General features: G+C 39.9%; 1 protein-coding gene across 1 annotated transcript in view; it reads right to left on the bottom strand.

Moving 5' to 3' along the window:
• Positions 1 to 7,583: 7,583 nt before the first annotated feature.
• Positions 7,584 to 23,840, bottom strand: part of LOC127568763 (stonin-1) — a 79,590-nt gene continuing 63,333 nt past the window's right edge. Inside the window, exons 8-11 of the mRNA XM_052012895.1 lie at positions 22,421 to 23,046; positions 19,305 to 19,577; positions 14,788 to 14,877; positions 7,584 to 9,261 (exon numbers count right to left, since the gene is read on the bottom strand). Of these exons, the coding sequence (XP_051868855.1) occupies positions 9,154 to 9,261; positions 14,788 to 14,877; positions 19,305 to 19,577; positions 22,421 to 23,046 (1,097 nt within the window). The 3' untranslated portion in view covers positions 7,584 to 9,153. The remainder of the gene's footprint in view (positions 9,262 to 14,787; positions 14,878 to 19,304; positions 19,578 to 22,420; positions 23,047 to 23,840) is intronic.

Genomic DNA, 23,840 nt, shown 5'->3' with positions numbered 1-23,840 from the left:
CGTGTGGTCTAACCAGAGTTCTATAGAGCTGCAACATCACCTCATAGCTCTGAACTCAATACCCCAACTAATGGAGGCCAACACACCATACGCCTTCTTAACAACCCTATCAACTTGCACGGCAACCTTGAGGGATCTATGGACGTGGACCCCAAGATTCCTTTGTACCTCCACAATGCTGAGTCCTGCCATTAACCTTGTATTCTGCCTTCAAATTCGATCTCATGAAGTCCATCACTTCACACTTACATGGTATTGGTTTATTATTGTCACTTGTACTGAGATACAGTGGAAAAACTTGTCTTGCATACCGATCATACAGGTCAATTCATTACACAGTGCAGTTACATTGAGTTAGTACAGAGTGCATTGAGGTAGTACAGGTAAAAACAATAACAGTACAGAGTAAAGTGTCACAGCTACAGAGGAAGTGCAAGGTGGTGGGGTCTGCTTCTTAATAACTTGTGGTACTCGGACGTGATGGTCCTGGCGAGCTCATGCTCACCCAGCCTGGAATATCTAACGGTGAAGTGTCGACCAATCTGCCAAGGGAGTTCACTTCAGCTATCCTGATGGCAGTCTACATCCAACCACAGACAGACATGAAGCCTGCACTCAATGAGCTATACTCCATGGTCAATAACCTTGAGACAGGACACCCTGAGGCCCTCTTCATTATTGCAGGTGGCTTCAATCAGGCTGACCTCAAGAGTGTGTCACCAAAATACTACCAGCACATCTCCTGCTGCACCAGGGGTGCTAACACTCCTGACCACTGCTATACAACCAAAGATGCCTTCCGAGCCACCCCTCGCCCTCACTTTGAGAAATCAGACCACCAGGCTGTGCTCCTTCTCCCTGCATACAAACAGAAACTGTAACAGGAGGATCTGGTACAGATCTCGTGCAGTGCTGGTCTGAGGAAACAGTTCAGCTCCTACGCGACTGCTTTGAGACAGTGGACTGGTCCATGTTCAAAGAATCAGCTGCCAGCCTAGATGAGTATGCCACCACAATCACAGATTTTCATCAGCAAGTGTTGAGGACAGTGTACCAAAGGGGACAATACGTGTGTTCCCAAACAGGAAACCATGGATGAACCAGGAGATCCGATCCCCACTGAAGTTGAGGACTGCTGCACACAAATCTGGTGATCCTGATCTGTATAAGAAATCGAGGTATGACCTTTGGAAAGCTATCAGGAATGCCAAGAGGCAATACCGACTCAAAATAGAGTCCCTGACCAGCCGTCAGTTATGGCAGGGCTTACATGCCATAATAGGCTACAAGACGAAGACGGGCTGCATAGTTAACAACAGCGCATCCCCTCCTGATGAGCTTAACGCATTCAATGCGCATTTTGAACAGAAGTGGATTGTCACCACCCACGCTGATAGCCTCCAATGCAACTGAACCCGTGGTCACCATCGAGGACGCAAGATCAGTCTTCCAGAGAGTGAACCCGAGGAAAGCATCTGGCCCAGATGGTGTCCCTGGCCGTGTGCTCAGATCTTGCGCTGGTCAGCCGGCAGAAGTATTTGCAGACATATTTAACCTCTCCCTGCTTCAGTCTCAGGTTCTCACCTGTTTTAAGAAGACCACTATCATCCCAGTACAAAAGAAAAGCAAGGTAACATGCCTCAATGACTACCAACCAGTGGCTCTGATATCCACCATCATGAAGTGCTTTGAGAGGTTGGTCATGGCACGCATCAACTCCAGCCTCCCAGACAATCTCGATCCACTGCAATTCGCCTATCGGCGAAACAGGTCTACAGCGGACGCCATCTCCCTGGCCCTACACTCAGCTCTGGAGCATCTGGACAGTAAAGGCACCTACGTTAGACTATTGTTTATTGACTACAGCTCTGCCTTCAATACAATAATGCCAAGCAAGCTTGTCACCAAACTCCAAGACCTAGGACTCAACACCTCCCTCTATAACTGGATCCTTGACTTTCTAACAAACAGACTGCAATCAGTGAGGATAGGCAGCAATACTTATGGTATAATTATTCTCAACACTGGTGCCCCACAAGGCTGCGTCCTCAGCCCTCTACTCTACTCCCTATACACTCATGACTGTGTGGCCAGATTCTGCTCTAACTCCATCTACAAGTTTGCAGATGATACCACTGTTGTAGGCCATATCTCAAACAGCGATGAGTCGGAGTACAGGAAGGAGATAGAGAGCTTAGTGGAATGGTGTCATGAAAACAAACTTTCCCTCAATGTCAACAAAAGAGCTGGTCATTGACTTCAGGAAAGGGGGCAGTGTACATGCACCTGTCTACATCAATGATGCTGAGGTCGAGAGGGTTGAGAGCTTCAAGTTCCTGGGAGTGAACATCACCACCATCCTGTCCTGATCAAGTCACGTAGATGCCATGGCCAAGAAAGCTCACCAGCACCTCTACTTCCTTAGGAGGCTAAAGAAGTTTCATTTATCCCCTTTGACTTTCACCAACATTTAGCGATGCACCACAGAAAGCATCCTATCTGGATGTATCACGGCTTGGTACAGCAACTGCTCTGCCCAGGACCACAAGAAACTGCACAGAATTGTAGACACAGCCCAGCACGTCACGGAAACCAGCCTCCCCTCCTTGGACTCTGTCTTTACCTCTCACTGTCCTGGTGAAGCAACCAGCATAATCGAAGACCCTATCCACCCGGGTCATTCTCTCTTCTCTCCTCTTCCATCAGGTGGAAGATACAGGAGCCTGAGGGCATGTACCACCAGGCTTAAAGACAGCTTCTACCCCACTGTCTCTAAGAATCTTCTCCAGTAATTGGCCGCCATTGAAGTAAGACTCACTGGTCTGTAATTCCCAGGGTTATCCCTACTCCCTTTCTTAAACAAAGGAACAACATTTGCCACCCTCCAATCATCTGGCACTACTCCTGTGGCCAGTGAGGACGCAAAGATTGTCACCAAAGGCGCAGCAATCTCTTCCCTCAATAACCTTGGATATATCCCATCCGGCCCCGGTGATTTATCTATCCTAATGTTTTTCAAAAGTTCCAGCACATCCTCTTTCCTCATGTCGACATGCCCTAGCATATCGGGCTGTCATACGTCAAGGTCTCTCGCTTTGGTGAATACTGAAGCAAAGTATTCTTTAAGGACCTCCCCTACCTCTTCTGACTCCAGGCACATTTCCTCTTATCCCTGATCGGTCCTACCCTCACTCGAGTCATCCTTCTATTCTTCACATACGTGTAGAACACCTTGGTTCCTTGATCCTACTCGCCAAGGACTTCTCATGCCCCCTTCTAGCTCTCCTAACTCCATTCTTAAGCTCCCTCCTGGCTACCTTGTAACTCTCCAGAGTCCTGTCTGATCCATGCTTTCTAAAATCTTAGGTAAGCTTCTTTCTTCCTCTTAACAAGATATTCTACATCTCTTGTCAACCACAGTTCCTTCACTCTACCATCCTTACCCTGCCTCACTGGGACAAACCTATCCAGAACCTATGCAAGTACTCCCTAAACAACCTCCACATTTCCGCTGTGCACTTCCCCAAGAACAGCTGTTCCCAATTTACGCTCCCAAGTTCCTGCCTAATAGCATTATAATTCCCCCTCCCCCAGTTAAATACTTTCCCATATCGTCTGCTCCTATCCCTCTCCAAGGCTATGGTAAAGGTCAAGGAGTGATGTTCACTGTCTCCAAAATGATCTCCCACCGAGAGATCTGAAACCTGATCAAGCTCATTGCCATGTACCAGGTCCAGTATGGCCTCTCCTCTGTCCACATACTGTGTCAGGAATCCTTCCTGGGCACACCTAACAAACTCCGTCCCATCTATCCCCTTTACACTAAGGAGGTGCCAATCAATATTAGGGAAGTTGAAATCACCCATGACAACAACCCTGTTATTTTTGCATCTCTCCAAATTCCGCCTCCCAATCTGCTCCTCAGTGTCTCTGCTGCTACTGGGGGGGGGGGGGGGGAGGAGGGTCTGCAGAATACTCCCAGTAGAGTGATCACTCCCTTCCTGTTTCTGACTTTCACCCACACTGACTCAGCGAACGATCCCTCCAGGACATCCTCCCTTTCTACAGCTGTGACACTGTCCGTGATCAGCAAAGCCGCTCCCCCACCTCTTACCTCTGTCCCTGTCCCTTTTGAAACATCTAAACACCAGAATATCCAGCAGCCATTCCTGCCCTTGCAACAGCCAAGTCTCTGTAATGGCTAACAAGTCAGAGTTCCATGTATTGGCCCATGCTGTAAGTTCATCAGCCTTGTTCCTGATACTTCTCACATTAAAGTAAACACACTTCAGCCCATCCAACTGACAGCAATTTTGCCCTTTCAACTGCCTATCATTCCTCACAGAACTTCTACACTCTGCATCTACTTGTACACTAAATGCACCAGCCTCTGCCCTGTCGCTCGGGTTCCCATCCCCTTGCCAAACTAGTTTAAACCCTCCCAAAAAACTGTAGCAAACATGCCTGCAAGAATATTGGTCCCCCTCCAGTTCAGGTGTAACCCATCCCTTTTGTACAGGTCATACCTTCCCCAGAAGAGATCTCAATGATCAACAAATCTGAAACCCTGCACCAATTTCTCAGCCACGCATTCATCTGCCAAATCATCCTATTCTTACCCTCACTGGCACATGGTACAGGCAGCAATCCAGAGATTATTACCCTTGAGGTCCTGCTTTTCAGCTTCCTACCTAACTCCCTATATTCCTTCTTCAGGACCTCATCTCTTTTCCCACCTATGTCATTGGTACCTATACCACATATCTCTGGCTGTTCACCCTCCCCCTTCAGAATGCTGCGGACCCGATCCAAGACGTCCCTGACCCTGGCACTGGGAAGGCAACATACCATCCGGGAGTCTCTTTCATGTCCACATAATCTCCTGTCTGCCCCCCATACTGTGGAATCCCCATCATTACCGCCCTCCTCTTCTCCCCCCAATCCCTTCTGCACCACGCGACCTGGCTCAGCGCCAGAAACCTGGTCACTGCAGCTTACCTCTGGTAGGTCGTCCCCCCCAACAGTATCCAAAGCAGTCTACTTGTTATTGAGGGGAACAGCCACAGGGGTACTCTGCACTACCTGCCTATTCTCAGTCCTTCTCCTGACAGTCACCCAGCTCTGCCTCCTGCAGCTTCGGAGTGATTGCCTCCCTGTAGCTCTTATCTATGTACTCCTCATTCCCCCGTAGGAGCTGAAGGTCAAGTCAAACTTCTCCTTGATTAGATTCAATAATTCAGCTTCTACAACTCTCTAGAGTAAGAAATTCCAAAGAGTCACAGTCCCCTAAGGGAAGAAAGTCCTTACCTCTGCCTTAAAGGGACAATCTTTATTCTGAAATCTTGTCCCCCCATTTCCAGATAACCTCACCAGGGAAATGTCCTCTCAACATCAACATGATCAACGCCACTGAGAATATTATGTTTCAATAAACTCTCATTTTTCTGAACTCCTTTGAGTATAAGCTCTACCTGCTTAACCTGTTCATATGTAAACCCCTTTATCCCAGGCATCAACTATGTGAACCTTCCCTACACTACTTTGAGGTGAAAACTATTTACTAGTAGTCTTAGCAGTACCCCGTAAGGGTGTATCAAGACTTGACTTCTTTTTTTATACCCCCTGTGATAAAGGCCAACATCCTATTAGCCTTTCCAATTATTTTTCGTACTTGCAAGCTCACTCTGCACTTAACAGGACTCGTGGACCAGTGTTTCCTGCAACATTTTATCATGACTCCATTTAATAATTAGTTTTTTTTCCATTCTTCTTTCCAACATGAATAACCTAACATGTTCCCACATTATATTTAATTTCCCAACTGCTTACCCACTCATTTATATCCTTTTGCAGGATATGCACCTCTCACAACTTGCTAAAATCACCTTTTTGTACCATCAACAAATTTGGTTACAGTATCTTCACCCAAATCATAAATAAATAGCTGAGGTCCTAGCACTGATCCGTGTGGCACCTCACCAGCGACTAATTGCTAATCTAAAAAATGATCTATTTATCTCAACTGTTTTCTTTAATTAGCTAAACCCCTATCCATACCACTATATTGCCCCCAAACGCTATGCAATCCTATCCTGTGCTCTATTCACCTTTTACCCAGCACCTTTTGGTACATCTTCTTGAAATCCAAATATACTACATCTACTGCTTACATAACTTGTTTTTTCATCCTCAAAGAACTGCAAATTTGTCAAACACAATAAAACCATGTTGATCCTGCTTGAATAATGATTTTCAAAATGTCCTGTTATTACCTCCTTAATAATAGATTTCAGCAATTTTCCCCAGTGTCACGTGTTGGGTTAACTGACCCACGATTTCTGGCTTTCTGCTACACTCCCCTTGAATGGCGGTGTTACATTTGATGTCTTCCAATCCTGTGGGACCTCTCCAGAATCTTGTTACTAAAGTGGAGGACAGTCAAAGAAATCTGAGCAAAACAAATGACTGGCCTAAGAATTTTTCAGCTTCAATGTAATTCATATAAAATATTATCATCACCATTTTATGAACATGTTAATAAATACTGGTGCATGAAACATGATAGATATTTTGAAATGGATTAAGCAGAATTCCAAAACCATACCAGAAATACTGAATGAAAAAACTTATTAAATATTCAGGTGTTCATGTAGGGATATCACAAAACTGATTTCCTCACTGCAACCAACCCTATCCAGATCCAAACAGCACCACAATCAAAGGGGCAAGAGCAGAAGATCAAACGTAATGGTTCAGTGTACACTGGAAAGAAAGATCAAAATGGAAAATGTAGTTACACCAGCCGTCAGTTTATGTGAACCAGCTTCAATGGGATTTATCAAACTTTGACTCTGAAAATTCAGTAGGGGTGTTATTAAAGCATAGTCTATTTAACATTAACATAAAATAGCCCAAATGAAAGACACACTATGAAATTAACAAACGTCAGGCAGGTCAAAGAATGAAATAAATGTCCTGCTCAGTGAAGTAGATCCAAGGATAAAATTCATTTTAAATTCAGGTTTGTATTTTTTAAAAATCATCTGATTAAGAAAAGATTCCAAAGAGATGCAGGTGGCTCCAATTCTATGAGGACTGTGAATAAAGTTGCATTAAACTGATTCATATAAGCTCACTATAGCATATTGGTAAGAAATTTCAGAACGTTTTCTTCTTGAAAGTTCTAACCTGTAGTTAAATATCACCTTCAGGAATCTGAATAATGTGAGTGCAGTCCATAACCTTGCAACTAGATCATCCTATAAAAGAACTGGATCAACTTAAATGTACTAACCCGATGTAACTGCACTGTGTAATGAATAGACCTGTACGATCAGTATGCAAGACAAGTTTTTCACTGTACCTCGGTACAAGTGACAATAATAAACCAATACCAATGAGCCACACAGCCATTTCTCAGTTTGTAATAGTGTTAAAAATATAATGTTCTGTCATGGTCTAGATTTGTACCTAAATCTCAGCAACAGAGCCAAGAGTGTGAATCCATTTCACTACCCAGTCATCATTTGATTTTTCACAGAATTAAGCAAAAACAAAAGAAATGGAATGCCACAATACCAAGTGAAGAAATTTCCAGTTTTTATTGTTTCTGAATACTTTGTTCACTAAAATAGAACACAAATATAATTTTTTTTCTGGTATTTCCCAAGGGCAATGATTTACAAATGATCAACAAATGAAGCAAAACCAAAATGATCATAACATTAATAGTAATTATGTTGGAAAAAAATAGCAAACCATGGTGGGACAGTCAACAAGCAACATGTATCATATCTCGAATGTCATTTTCAACGCAAGATCACAGCACTACTGCTTTTAAAAAGACAAAAAGGAAATCACAAATATGCTCTTGTCATTTTATGATCCAGTCTTGGAAAAGCAAATGCTGAGCTACAGTGGTAGAACTTATTAGGGCAATCAGGGATGGAACGTAAGTACCAGCATTGCCAAAGTCCACACCCAAGAACAATTATAAACAAATCCATAACATCAGCAAAACATCAATCTATGCCACACCTTTATGGGAAATTAATTCTAGGTACAAGAAAGTATGAGAAAGAAGAGGGTCAACAGTCATTACCTGCTAAATGCCTGTTTCTTTTGATCTAGCACAGATGGTGGGTAATGTGCTCTCTTGGCTGCATGGCGCAATGAAACCAGAAGATGTTAGGGGAAGACAAAAAGGAAAAAGCTAGTTTGAAAGAAAAGGTCAATGTTATACAATTACATCCTTTGACAAACAAAAGGTCAATGTTATACAATTTCTTGTTCAGCATAGCATTACACAAATGATTCAATAAATATTCTGCAGGTTTGATTCAAAACCTAACTTAGAGATGTGGAATGCCTCCTAATATAGTATTCTGCATGGAAAAATTAATCAGTTCTGGACTTACGGCAAAAAAACTGTCTTCACAGTGCTTCTGCAAAACACAATAGATCTATCCTAATGAGAGCACCCTAATAAGAAAACTATTGTGCACTTTTCCATTAAATAAATATTCCAAACACATGAAGGGCAAATCCCTGCCAGTGTTCCTTTTAAGCTAGTGCTCTATTATTAAAGAATGCTTGTCAAATGGATATTTTACATTTATAAAACTACTAAATCCTGTTGTGTCTTTCGGGTGAAAATTGGTTAGAAAATACCCACTCAAGAAATTATCCCTCAATTTGGGCCCTATTTTTACTCAGTGGCTAATATCTCTTCAAAAGACACTCCTTGTACTGGCATCTCTTATTTATTTTAATTTTATTTCCCCACAAGATGTGACATTTTGCATAATACTAGTTTACTGCTATTTATACAAATTTTCCTGTAACACTGTACTGTATAATATAATTAGCCTCTTATTACACTCAAATGCATGTGCTTTTGTTTATTTTAAGAAGTTTTGTTATTATTAGCCAGTTAAGTCACAATCTATTTTGAAAGAACTTGCATCATAAGCAGGTCCTGATCAATTTTACCACAAGTATGTGAAATATCGATGAAGTCAAAAGAATAACCTGAAGAAACATCTTTCAAACTAAATGATGGGAATGGGAAGTAGAAAGCCACCAATCTATTCAAGTCATTTGTAAAGGCCTCTCACAATGGACGTCACGTTGTTTCATTGAACTTTTTCACTCCTACCATTCTGCGTCCCCAACAGCTTTAGAGAACACATAATCTCTCCCATTGTAAGTCATTATTCCATCCTTAAGATAGAATTTCCACTTGTTTTTACTCCTGTGAATCTAATACAAAAAAGAAGAAAACAAATATACCATTATCATTACCAAAAAAAACTTGCTTTCAAGTAACAATGGCAAAATCATAGAGAACATTGGCGTAGCAGGGATTTATTTTAAATCTTGTAATGAATAAAACAAAAATGTTTAAAAATAAATTTTGAAAAATCTGAAATTACATGGCTGCTCCTTCAAAATTCAGATATTTTGGCAGAACTAGGTGCTCAGTCAAAGGACTGACAACTTAAAAAACCTGTAATAGAAGGACAAAAAAAATACTTAAATTTACATATCATTTTTCATTTCCTCAATGTCCTAAAGTGTATCAAAGTCGATTAACTTTATTTGAAGTTTTAGCTGTGGCTTGGTTAGTAAATGTGATAGCCAATCTGTGTATAGCAACATTTCACAGGCAGCAAACAAACAGACAATTCATATGTTGGCGGGATCAATGTTGGCCTGAATATCAGATAAACTCCTACTATGTTGTCAGAGATGCTAAGTTAAATTAAGACCTCATCTTAATTTAACTGAGCATCCCTGACAACTTTGTACTAAACTGTCAACATTGTTACTGGTAGTCATGTCCAAAATTGGAACCTACACTCAGTACCACCTGAAACTGAGGCAAGTGCTACCATTCAACTCAACGACTGGATTCATTATAAATTAATGCTTGCATTCAAGCAAAGCTAATTATGGGGTGTTCTCCGTTCATTTCATTGGTTAGGAGTAGAAAGTGAATTCTCCTTTTCATCTCATGGGTTGCTGCTGTCAGTCTGCATTAAAGGATATCAGCGGCAGGTGTCAGGAGGTGAGCAGAGCAAAGGGATGAAAAGGAAGAGCAAGTGAGAGCAGCAGACAAAAAGCAGTCGGGTGAATGATGGCAAGTGGAGGGGTTTGGAGAGAGGAAGGCAAGGAGAATGGGAATAGGGAAAGAGGAGTGAATATGGTGGGGGAAGGATGTTAAGGAGAGTGCTGAAGAGGTTATGGGCAAATGCATGTGTACGTGTACCAAACTGAGTGCATGTGGCTAGAGTACATCTAGGAGCTGGACCACCTATACTGCTGACATAATGCCAGATTTTTCCTATATCTAAAATGTGCGTTTCCTACTTAATGTAGTCCAGGGCTTCACCAAGATTGTTCCTCGCAGTACTCAATGTTAACAGGTTTCACTCAGGGTCCTCATGGATAGAAGAGAATCATGGATAGAAGATTGGCTGACTGGTAAAAGGCAGAGAGTGGGGATAAAGGGGTCCGTTTTAGGACTGCTGCCAGTGACTAGTGGATATCTGCAGGGGACAGTGTTGGCACCACAACTTTTCACTTTATACATTAATGATCTGGATGAAGGATCTGATGGCATTGGGGCCAAGTTTGCAGACAATACAAAGATAGGTGGAGGGACAGGTAGTGCTGTGGAGGCAGGGAATCTGCAGAAGGACTTGGACCGGTTAAGAGGGTGAGCAAAGAAGCGGCAGATGGAATAGAGCAAAGGGAACTGTACGGTTAAGCACTTGTGTAGGAAGAATAAAGGTGTAGATTATTTTCTAAGTGGGGAGAGAATTTAGAAATCAGAGGTGCAAAGGGACCTGGGAGTCCTAATTCAGGATCCCCTTAAGGTTAACTTGCAGGTTGAGTTGGTAGTATGGAAGGCAAATGCAATGTTAGCATTCATTTCAAGAGGACTAGAGTATAAAAGCAAGGATGTACTGCTGAGGCTCTATAAGCCGTTGATCAAATCGCATTTGGAATATTGTGAGCAATTTTGGGCTCCGTGTCTAAGGAAAGATGGGCTGGCCCTGGAGAGGGTCCAGAGAAGGTCCACAAGAATGATCCTGGGAATGAAAGGCTTAATGTATGAGGAGTGTGTAATGGCTCTGGGCCTGTACTCGATGGAGTTTAGAAGGATGAGGGGGTATCTCATTGAATCTACCAAATACTGAAAGGCCCGAATAGAATGTTTCCCTTAGTAGGAGAGTCTAGGGTTTGAAAGCACAACCTCAGAATAAATGAACACTCCTTTAGAACTAAGTTGAGGAATTTCTTCAGCCAGAGGGTCATTCATCAATGGAATTCATTGCTATAGAGGGCTGTGGAGGGCAAGTCATTGGGTGTATTTAAGGCAGAGATTGATAGATTCTTGATTGGTAGGGGGGTTGAGGGAAGAAGGCAGGAGAATGGGGTTGAGAAAAAATATCAGCCCTGATTGAATGGCGCAGCAGACTCAGTGGGCCAAATGGCCTAATTCTGCTCCTACATCTTACAGTCTTTAATGTCCTTAATGGAATCCCAAACGCAATTGTCTCCAATACTTCAGATGCTGAAAACAGACAAAATATCTGATAATTTATCTGCATTAATCATATATTGAATGACAATCTACTGAAACATATAAAGACAATCACTATCTGTTGTAGCTAATCAGTGGTGGGAGATTTCATCATTGTCAAACATGTGATGGGCCCCAAGGAAACGGTGAACCATTATTTTTAATCCCAACATAATAAAAGTTTAAGAATGCATGTTTAAAAGGAATAAAAAAAAGACAATTCAAAAAACATATATAGTCAAACAGGGCACATTCAAATTTTCAAAGGACATTCATTTCCTCCTCATTTCCAGCTTTCCAACCATCCTCCCTCTCATATTACAGCCTTCCTTTGTTTGCTTCCTTTCAGCAAACTTCCACGACCCTCACCACTAATCATTACCCCCACCATTCTCAAATACCTTCCTCTCTTCCCAGATCCACATCTTTTCCAGCCCTTTCAGGAGTGGACAACAACCCCACCAGAAACATGGGGAGGTTTAATTCTTCTCCGCATAAAATTGTTGCCATTTCGAAACAGTGGAAATGAATAAAATTGAGAGGGAAACGAAAACAGCAGCAGCATTGAGCAAAGTAACATTGTTTCCATCTGATCTTCTCCTTAGTCAATGTCAGGTCATAAAAAAAGGATCAAATATGGATTCCACATGCGCAAGTTAAAAATCAATTAAAACAGGATACTTAAAAGGTGTTTGGGATGGCATTTCTGAAGAACAAACCCAAAGTGATATCAAAAAGATGTTGGAGGGGAACTGAATGGGACATGGGAAATCAAAATATTCCAAGCACTTTGGAAAATTAGTTACATAGATGGAGAGAAATAGAAAAGAGAGCATGAAGTTATGATAGAGATCAGTTTAGTAAGACAGGAGCATACAACATCTGTTGAGGTAGAAACATGCAATATAAAGTCAATGAACAATGAGGCAGTGGAAGAAGATTTGAGGCTGGGAGTGTGGTTTGCAGTCTAGAAGATAAAGAAAGAACACGAGAGAGAGAGAGAGAGAGAGAGAGAGAGAGAGAGAGAGAGAGAGAGAGAGAGAGAGAGAGAGAGAGAGAGAGAGAGAGAGAGAGAGAGAGAGAGAGAGAGAGAGAGAGAGAGAGAGAGAGAGAGAGAGAGAGAGAGAGAGAGAGAGAGAGAGAGAGAGAGAGAGAGAGAGAGAGAGAGAGAGAGAGAGAGAGAGAGAGAGAGAGAGAGAGAGAGAGAGAGAGAGAGAGAGAGAGAGAGAGAGAGAGAGAGAGAGAGAGAGAGAGAGAGAGAGAGAGAGAGAGAGAGAGAGAGAGTGTGTGTGTGTGTGTGAGTGAGAGAGCACACAAGAGGAGAGATTACTAAAAGCTAGCTGGTGTATGGCTAGCTCAGGTCTTAAATAACTGGCTTAAAAGTACTGTCACAAATTAGAAAAGAATGTTGACAGGACGTTTCCTCCATCTGTTGCAGATCAAACATACCATTTCCTCATGCTTCTTCTAAGTTTCTACCATGACTTTCTGTGTCAACCAGATGTTAGAAAGTCAACATGACCCTAACATTCTGAATCACTAGTCTTCAAGGAAGCTGACCAGAAAATTCATACTGCCCATCTATTAAGTGATACTATTTACACATCTATATTAGAAATATCAATGTTTAATGCCAACAATGTTGTTGATATGGTCAGTGACTTATATTTTAAAGTAGCATATTTAACTTGCCTGGTCAAAAATATTCTATGTTTCACAAGAGCATAATCAAATAAGGTTTGACAGCAAACTATATGAGTAAATATTAGGTCAGATAATCAAAAATATGGGTATTAAGGAGCCTCTTCAAGAAGGAAACAGTGCGGCTATGGCAAAGGTTCCGGAAGGAAATATCAGAGCTCAGGGCCTAGACAGCAAAAACACAGCTAGCAAACCAGGGAAACTTGACAGGCCAGACACAGAGGCTGTAGATATCTGAGAGTTGTACAGATAGAGAAGATTACACAAAAGGGACTTGAAAATGAGAATTTTAAAATTGATGCATTATATAAACAAGAACCAACATACACCAGCTATCCTAGAACATGGTTTGTTTAGGAATTTGGATCACCTCAAATCTTCAGTGGGTGAAATAAGGAAAGCTGACCACGGATATGCTGGAGTGATTCAAACATTGAGGCAAAAGCATGTTCAATGATTCTAGTCAGGAAAGTGAGATTGGAAAAGGGGCAGAGGACAGAGCAATCGAATGCAGACGACCCCCATGCTAAGGGGGGGCGGGGGGGTTGAAATCCTAGAAAATAGGCAGTAATGTGATTTCCTGCAACATGAAGCCATGTCATCTGTGTATGTGTCAAGAAACACAAGTTAGAAAAAAATTGTACTGATTTATATACCTCTTTTTTCCCTCCACACATATTATGTTAGAGTGAATTTTATTCTGTATCTCAAACTTTTGGGTAGTGATTTGTGAATTCTGTAAGGGCGAATTTCTGTAACCCAAATGGCTGCACTGCATGGGTCGGCTGTATTTGTTTTATTTAAAAGGGAGAGGTATGATGATGGCAGATTTGAAAGACAATGTAAGCCTTTAAGTGACTTAAGCGATGTTTATTTTGAAACATCGTGTTGAAACACAAACACTTCAAACCTTTGCACAAAAACTGACAAAGAACAGCAATTACATACAAGAATCTGAACTGCCAATGTTTTCTGCTGCTTTTCAAATGAACTGGAATCATTTTTCATTGTTATGGTTCTTACTAAATAGAGTAGAATCAACTTTTAAATGTGTGTTAAAAGAATTGAAAATCCAGTTACAAACTCTACATTGCTGTCACGAAGTATTCAAATTATTCTATTTTTTCCTGATGTTACTTTATTATCCCAATTTTCTTTTTCCTTCCTGACCCCTAAATAATTTGAGGTCAAATAAAGAGCAAAACATGCATTCTGATTTCATCTGCCCAAACAAGTTGAAGGGCAGCCAGGTCTAGATTTCCCTTTAATTTTTTTTCCTCCTTCCCCAATGAATAAATGCCTGGTTTCTTTTTCCACCTTCACGAGCAAAAATAATAAAACTGGGAATTTGCTAACAAACATTGGTTCATAAAGTGACCCCTTTCTCTTTGACCATTCAGCCATTGACCATTATCTTTAAAATGAAAATGCAAGCTTTGAAATAAATATGAACATTTAAATAAAATGTAATATTTAAATGAAGCAAAGGCATTTACCTTGTCATACTGGCAAACAATTACATTTTCTGTATCAAATAGGTCAGGCACTTCCTGTTCACTCACATCATCTCCTGAATTTAAAGGATCCTGCAAAAAAAATATGAAAATTAATCTATCTTCCATTAATTATCAAAGATTAATGATGAATTAAAATGTTTACAAGCTATTTTTAAGAATTGAAAAATGTAAGAATCAAGGTCTACAGGTTAGAATCAAGAGTAAAAAGGAAAAGAGCTGATTATAGAGCCTGTTATGAACTAGTCCTTCCCAAAATGTTTTACAATACTTTAAATATAATCACCAGTGCAAAGTAGAGGGAAAGGAAAAGTAAGACAAGAAGTTGTATCCATTTTACGTGTCAGTACTGCTTTGCAGCCATCTTAACAGCCAATAATCTTTAATGACTGATTATTTCAGATTTCCTTGATCATGATCTGCCACAACACAAGGTGGGTTAGAAGTAAAATACAGCTTGTTAATACTGAAATATCAACAGCTTTCACAAATTGAATTCTGTAATTGTTAATCCCATAGTGTTTAATAATTTTTTTTGGTGTTTGCCTCAATCGCTTAGTCAGAGAGCTGTCAGGTCCAAATGGCTAACTTGCCTCTGGGTACAACAGCAAATAAGTCCCCTATTTTTGATGCATTAAGAAAAATTATGCTCTTAACTTTTTAAATGACAATTTTGTATTACAGGATTAGCAAAATAGACAAACAGTGCTGGATGGGAATGCGGGAACAGAATATTACACTACACCCAAAGGAAAAGAGAAAAGCAGCAAAGCCTTACAAATCAAGGAAATAAGACATAGCCTAAGTCACTGACCCAAAAGCAACAGCAAAGGAGTTGCTATAGTAATCACAAATTCTTGCTAATTGCTCTCACGAGCAGGAAGACCTTGCTCCCATCACTAATAAGTCACTGACCCAAAAGCAACAGCAAAGGAGTTGCTATAGTAATTACAAATTCTTGCTAATTGCTCTCACGAGCAGGAAGACCTTGCTCCCATCACTAATAAGATCACATTGTTACAAAAAAGCTCCAAAGAAGTCAGCAACATGAAAGAAAAAAATCATCCATCATTCTCTAGGCATTGATTCATAGATTCATATGTTAATGCAGTTTATTAGCTGGAGAAACTCATTTCTACAGTAGGGCATTAACAGAGATTTCAGTAGAGGTATCAAGACAAATGAAGACACGTGGGCACCTCTTTATTTGCTCTATAGATATCACAAACTTTTGCTTAAGCAGTTAATCTTGGCCAGTTTTATTAGTCAGGGTTTTGTGGTCAGTGGTGGTGAACATCACAGAGCATGAAGAAAGCTTACTAGGAAAATCTACAGATCCCAGTGGTAAAACTGTTTAAACCAACATTTTACAGAACACTAAATTAAGGTAAGGGATATACAAATGGTGTTAAGGCAGGTCCCAAATATCACAACCAAACATTAATAAAAAATGTAAATATTTAAAAATACATTTAATTTTTTAAATAGTTATGGAGGGAATGACAACCCACAAACCTAAAATTAGTTATTTAGGGCCAGAAAGATTATTAAGAAGAACATGAGCTTGGCACGAAATTAAAAACTCACTTGCATCTTGTGCAAGAAAACATTATATTCTTAAGGGAGAGTAGGGTTTTTAAACCAAGTTATTTTGCAAATACCAGAAATTCCTGTTAATATATCCTTCTGATGATTTACATTGAGAAGGTTGTGTTACACCCTGTAAAGAATAAAGGAATCATTGACAAGTTCAGGATTTCACATTAAGATGCACACATGCATCTCTGGGAGCTGCAATCAGAAAGCTTACAATTTTGTCACTATTATAGTCCCTAAGTACAAGGCAATCCTTGTGGAAGTAGACCTAACATTTATTTACATCACATTAAACTGATGGTTCCATGTGCAGTTACTGTCTATTGCTAAGACACATTCCAGTGGGAGTTGGAAAAAAAACTAAACTTCTGGCCAAGAATTCTAAGCAAGTCTGACAAGAGGTCAGATTTTTTGACTGTAATACAAGTCTCAAGAGGCACAAAAAGACTTGTATCTCCTGAAGGTAACAACATGTACTAATCTTTTTTAGGGAGAGCGCGAGGAATGCAGGAACGGAGCAGAGCGGCACATGCACTGAGGAAATTTGCTTGTATAGCAATCAAATAGCGTGATAATGATCAGAGATAATTTTGCCAAACAAAAGCATTAGGCTTTTTCAGAGTTTAAATTAATCTCCTAAAGTAACTTCTGAGTTTTTTTAAATTCATGCAGATCGCCATTTCAAATCATTACATTTAATTCGACTAAAGGTTACTTTAACAATACCAAAGCCAGGCTAAACTTTAGGAGAGCTAAAAACTATTTGTGCAACCTGATGTGTGTGGTGTATTCCAGAAAAAAAATTGTAAAGAGCCAACACAACACATTCTGAACCATAATAAAAAAGCGACTGCAAATTATTATTTCCTACAATCAACAAAATGAACCTCTAGGTCCCTCCAGCGGGAGGACTATTTATTTTCCCCTAAAACTCCAGGTGATTTTCATTTCTCAACTCACATCATCTGTGTGAACTTAATAGTATATTATATTACTTGAAAACACAATTGAATGCATTTAGCAGATAGCTTCACAATCTTAAACTGAGGAGGGTAAAGTATAAAACATTTTCAAAGCAACTGAAAGATCTTGTATAGATTATGTAGTGAAATAGTTACAGGCACATTAAAATCTCATCACCGAAGAACATGCACTAAAGTCAAGAGGGCTTGGATGATTGCCAGAAATCAGTAAAATGCTACGTGAAAAATTACATTTCAGCTAAGAATGCTTTTTAAATTTCCTGCCTAAAAAAATAAATTCTTCCAAATGTTCATTACTGATATATTATTAACAGCTAACAACCCACATGACTATATATCAAAGGAATGGATTCATAAATCCACGTATTAAGCCTGAAATATCTGATATATGGTATCGACTATCAGTAAATAACTAATATAAAGAAAGCCAACTAACCCACTTAAAATGTAAACCATTTAAATGCATTACAGACAACAAACTAATATCCAAAATACCTGTAAAATCTGTTCACTTTCAAGTGCACCCCAGAAGTCAACAGTAAAGATTTTGGCCAAAATCTCTAATTTATCTTTGTATCTTGTACAAAAATGTTGAGCAAAAGTTGAACACAAAAGACTAAAATGTTAAAAGAGATATTTGTATCAAATTTTTCTTTAACCTTTTGCAAAGATAACTGCCACTGAAATCAAAGAGCTAACCATTTACATTTTTCTTGTTTGCATAATTCAGTCCAAAGCAAAAGGGTTAAAACAAAAAGACAAATAATCTTTAAATACAGAGGTTCAAATGTGTCTGGATGTACACAAAAGTATCAAGTGTACTAAAGTTTAAAATTTACATATGGTTTCAAACACATTACATAGACGAACTGTAGGAAATAAAAATCCAAGACAATATTTTGTCTTAAACTTTTTCTTAAAAAGTGCTGTTATAAACTTTGCTTTCACATTCAATGGAAGTGTTTAGAAAGTACTGTTGTGATAAAAATAATACAATCTCATAATAGGAAGCAACTTTTCACTATCTACTGTTATTAAATAGGACAATTTCTTGGTTATGAACAAAGTTATAGTTCAATGAAGCCAAAAACATTCCAATGTGCATAGTGGAAGTTGAGGTCTGCAAATAAAAGTGGACTGGGGATCAAGTGGATGGAAATACACCAAATGGTCCAACTATGCAGATAATAGATTTGCGATCAAAGGGTAGGAAAGATAAAAGAGAATGAGCTCAGCTGGTAATAGTTAATCATGTTGCTCTCAGAGATTCTAGCCTGGATTTTCAGATTGAGATTGCCTGATTTCACAAGATAAAGTAAGAAATACACAAAGTAAAAAGCGAGTTCACCATTCACTCTACATCACTGTCAAAGAATGCTGATGAAGCATGATGGGGGGGGATTGGAAGAGGTATAAAAGAGAAAAGAACAAGAGGGTTTCTAAACAGGAAGGCACTAAAGTTTTTTTTAAGAAAATTGAAGAATTCCACTGAGGTGAAGAACTTAGGAAACACTGTCATAAGAATCAGAAGACACATTGTTCAAGACAATTAAGAGTTCTTTAGTGTGCATTCATGGGATGGGCTCTTTATATCATTATCTGATATCGGGCTACCAAAAAAATACATGCTACAGCTGTTATGGTTAAGTATTGTGAAATAAAACAGCTTAAAATTAATGCATCAAGAGTCTTGTCAAGCAAGGTACTATTGCTCTGGCTAACACAGGGAAATATAGGTTGGAGTGAGTCAATTCTAACAATGCCAAGGTACTCAGGGAAGACATTGACAGCTGACCTAAACTTGTAACAGTTGTGCATAAATCTGGATACAGCCAGATATTTACTTAAATCAGAGCTGCAGATCAGGAGTACAATTGCCATTTTATCAGCAAGTAAAAACAGAATATTTTACATATTTACTTCTTCTCGAATTTCTTCTTTTGGTTGTTCATCACTGTCATCACTGGAAGAGTCATCACTGGAACTATTATCTTCATCATAACCTTCAAGGGCTTTCAGGTCTTCCGCATCAATAATTCCAAGTAGATCATTTTCTTCCACTTCTCTTAGGTTACCAATTTCTTCATCAGAAGAAGTATCATTGGTCCCATCCAGTTGTGGGATGGATGATGTTTCACCCATGACCTGTTGTTCCTCTGAGGTTGCTGCAACCATTAACATTGTCTCATTTACCTAAATGAAAAACATCAACATTTCATTCACCAAAACATATAATAATCAAAAAATTAATAAAATGCTACAGTAAGCTTAAGATCTCAGACTAGATTAATATTAAAGAGTACAAGGGCACGTACCACCAGGCTTAAAGACAGCTTCTACCCCACTGTGATAAGACTATTGAACAGTTCCCTTGTACAATGAGATAGACTCTGACCTCACGATCTACCCTTTGTTGTGACCTTGCACCTTATTGCACTGCATTTTCTCTGTAGCTGTGACACTTTACTCTGTACTGTTATTGTTTTTACCTGTACTACCTCAATGCACTCTATACTAATTCAATGTAACTGCACTGTGTAATGAATTGACCTGGATGATCGGTATGCAAGACAAGTTTTTCCACTGTACCTCGGTACAAGTGACAATAATAAACCAATACCATCAGTGATATAATTATCACTGCAGAAAACTATTAAGTTGCCTGATTCAACAACTTGCATTCTCTGGAAAACAGGGAAACTTTCATCAGGATTTTTAATACTTTTTGGAAGTTATATATTATGGGAACTTGTGAGGAGAAGCACAAAACCTGTCCCTGTGATAAAACTCTCTGGAAAACTAGCATAGTAATAGGAATATAGGAATGTGCAGTATCCATACAGTACAATCCATTCAACCTGCTAACAAGTATGACTCTCTTTGTCATTTGACAAAGTAGTTTTTAATTTGTTAAGGCTACACACTAACCCTGTCACTTCCTCTTACCCTCTCCAGAGCAAGGTTCCAACACTGAACATTAAGCCATCATTAGGCCACCTCCATCTTCTCTGGGGAGATTTTCTTCCACCAATATCCCCCTCTATAATCTTCTACTCCCCCAACTGTATGCAAAGCCTATTCACCAGGGATATCTTGTCTTTGAACAGCTCCATCTTGAAGAAAATGTTTCTTGAATGGAGAAAGCAGTTTAGTTGTCATTCAACAACACAACCATTCCTCTTGTTGAAGCAAATTGTAGAGAACAACTTCTTATTCCAAAAAAGGTCAATGTTTGCCTTTTTGTTACAAATGTGAAAAATTCTTTATTTCAGTTCTAGAACATAGAACAGTACAGCAGAGGAACAGGCCCTTTGGCCCATGATGTTTTACCAAACTAATTAAATTACTAATCAAATGCCCAACTAAACTAATCCCTTCTGCCTACACAATGTCCACATCCCTCTATTTCCTGCACATTCACATGCCTATCTAAGAGCCTCTTGAACACCTCCATCACATCTGCCTCCACTACCACCACTGGCAGTGCATTCCAGACACCCTCCACTTTCTGTGTAAAAAATTTGCCCTGCACATCTCCTTTGAACTTACCCCCTCTCAGCTTAAATGCATGCCCTCTGGTATGAGATGTTTCAACCCTGAGAAAAAGATACCAGCTGCCTACTCTATCCATGCCTCTCATAATCTTATAAACCTCTATCAGATCTCCCCTCAGCCTCCGCTGCTCCAGAGAAAACACAAGTTTGTCCAACCTCTCCGCACATGTCCTCTAATCCAGGCAGCATCCTGGTAAACCTCTTCTGCACCCTCTCCAAAGCCTCCACATCCTTCCTGTAATGGGGCGACCAAAATTGAATGCAATACTCCAGATGCAGCCTAACTAGAGTTTTGTAAAGTAGCAACATAGCTTCCTGACACTTGAACTCAATTCCTCGACTAGTAAAGACAAGCATGCAATACATCTTTACCACCCTATCAACCTGTGTAACCACTTTCAGGGAGCTATGGACTTGGACCCCAAGATCCCTCTGCATATCAACACTATTTAGGGTCTTGCCAATAACATGGTACTGTCCCTTTACATTTCATCTCGCAAAGTGCAACACTTCGTATTTGGCCAGGTTAAACTCCATCTGCCATTTCTCTGCCCATATCTGCAACTGATCCTTGTATCCTTTGTCAGTCTTCCACGCTATACACAACACCAATCTTCATATCGTCTGCAAACTTACTAACCCACGCAGCTATGTTTTCATCCAGATCATATATCACAAACAGCAGAGGTCCCAGTACAGATTAGTGCAAAATACCACTAGTCACAGATCTCCAGCTAGAACAAATCCCATCAACCACTACCCTGTCTTCTATGGGCAAGCTAATTCTGAATCCAAACAGCCACTTCGCCATGCATCTTCATCTTCAGGATCAGCCTCCCATGAGGGACCATGTCAAACGCCTTACTAAAATCCATGTTAACAACATTCACAGCTCCATCTTCATCAATCACCTTTGTTACCTCCGAGAAGCTCAGTCAAGTTAGTAAGACAAGATTTGCCCCACACAAAGCTATGCTGACTGTCCCTAATCAGGCCATTGTTTTCCAAATGCTCATAAATCCTACACCTAAGAATCCTCTCCAGTAAATTCCCTACCACTGACATGAGACTCTCCAGTCAATAGTTTCCAGGATTATCCCTATTTCCCTTCTTGACTAATGGAACAACATTAGCCAGTCCTCCAGGACCTTGCCTGTGGCAAGAGAGGACACGAAGATTCTGGTCAAGGCCCCAGCAATCTCATCTCGTCTTTCTCAATAACCTGGGGTATATCCCATCAGGCCCTGGGGACTTACCCGCCTTAATGTTCTTTAAGAGACCCAATATTACCTCCTTTACCTCAAAATGCCCAAGCATATTGGCACCTACTTTAGGTATCTTCACCTCTCCTTCCTAAACATTGAAATGTAATGCAATGATAAACAGTGGCATTTCTAGTGCATCTGCTTCTAACAATTTGAAAGTGTACAACCTTGCATATTAATTTTTATATTTTACTATACATTTAATAAGTACTCTTACCTGGGGTGCAAACTGTTGAATTGCACACTGATCAGAAACACACTGCGATATGTTCTTTGCTTCATTTTGCTCAGATGCCGGATTTTGAACTACAAGTGTAGGCACTCGAGGAATTCTCTCTGAATGTTGAGTCTGGCTTGAGACTGCTTGCTCTTCAACAGACTGCTCTAGCCTTGCTGGTTGTGTGGTCACAAATTGCTGCTGTGTTATTGTTCCTGTATTTGCTATGGGCTGCCTCTGAATAATTAGGTGAGGTCCTGCCTGTACTCCCATCCCAGAGTGTTGTAAAACAACCTGCTTCATTGCACCCTGTTGTTGAATATACACATGTCGTGACATGCCAGGTTGTTGCAGAATGGACTGGCCAGCTATATCGAAAGGTTGGTTTGTCAACAACTGTTGATGTGAAGAAACTTGATCTGAATTGGATTGCTGCACCATAGATGCTTGATCTTGGGAAGACTGTTGAATGACGTGTGTTTGACCAGAGTTTTGCTGGATTAGTGCCGTCTGCCCTGTAACTGTGTTTACTTGATGAATGATGTGGTGAACAGGCTGCTGGAAATATTTCTGACCAGCAGTACCTTGGGTTACCATAACTGGTACATTGACCTTATACATATGACCTGAAAAATAGAAAGATTGAAAACAAAAGTATTTGAGAAAATATGAAGAACAATAAAGAGAGGAAGATAGGATTAGAATGAGGAGTTCCAGCAAAACCTCAGCAGGCTGAAAGGCATCATTCTAAGTCGTATCTTTTATGACTTTCAGAGCAAGAGAGATCTCTAAAACACACATAAAATAGAAGACCGACTAGCTGGGATATTGCCCCCATGCAAGTTAATGTACTGATCACCATGGTGCTTATTGTGGCAGGTTTCTGAAATATCAATAAAAAATGTTATTCATAATTAAATCAATAAAGTACAAACATTGCACAGTGTAATAAAACTGGTCAAATAAATAAGCAACAGCATATCTAAATGTGTTTTCTTTCCAATCAATCAAAAATAGGATTTAAAAAGTTGAATATATTCCACAGAGTGGATCAACTTAAAAATTATGACGGCCAGTAGCTAAAAGTATAGCCTAGAGTAACCAATTATTGTACACTAGCTGTCAAAGGCTGTGAAACAGTTTTAACAGTTAAGTATCTCAGATAGTCAGTGAAATTTAAAACGTTCGAATAGACTCCAACAATTAAAAACTAAATATAATTAAAATGTTACAGTAATTAGAAATATTAAAATAAAAATTAAGATACTTACCTTCTTCCCACAAAGTCACCACCCCTTGGTGGGCAGCACTGTGGTGCTGCAGGCAGCAAAGCTGTCTCACAGCTCTAGTGACCCAGATTTGATTCTAACCTCCAGTTCTCTATGGAGTTTGTGCATTCTCCCTGTGACAGCATGGGTTT

This window comes from Pristis pectinata, chromosome 3, assembly GCF_009764475.1.
Source record: "Pristis pectinata isolate sPriPec2 chromosome 3, sPriPec2.1.pri, whole genome shotgun sequence".
Classification (NCBI taxonomy): Eukaryota; Metazoa; Chordata; class Chondrichthyes; order Rhinopristiformes; family Pristidae; genus Pristis; species Pristis pectinata.
The sequence above is the reverse complement of the archived record's forward strand: the minus strand, read 5'-3'. Positions and strand labels throughout refer to the sequence as shown.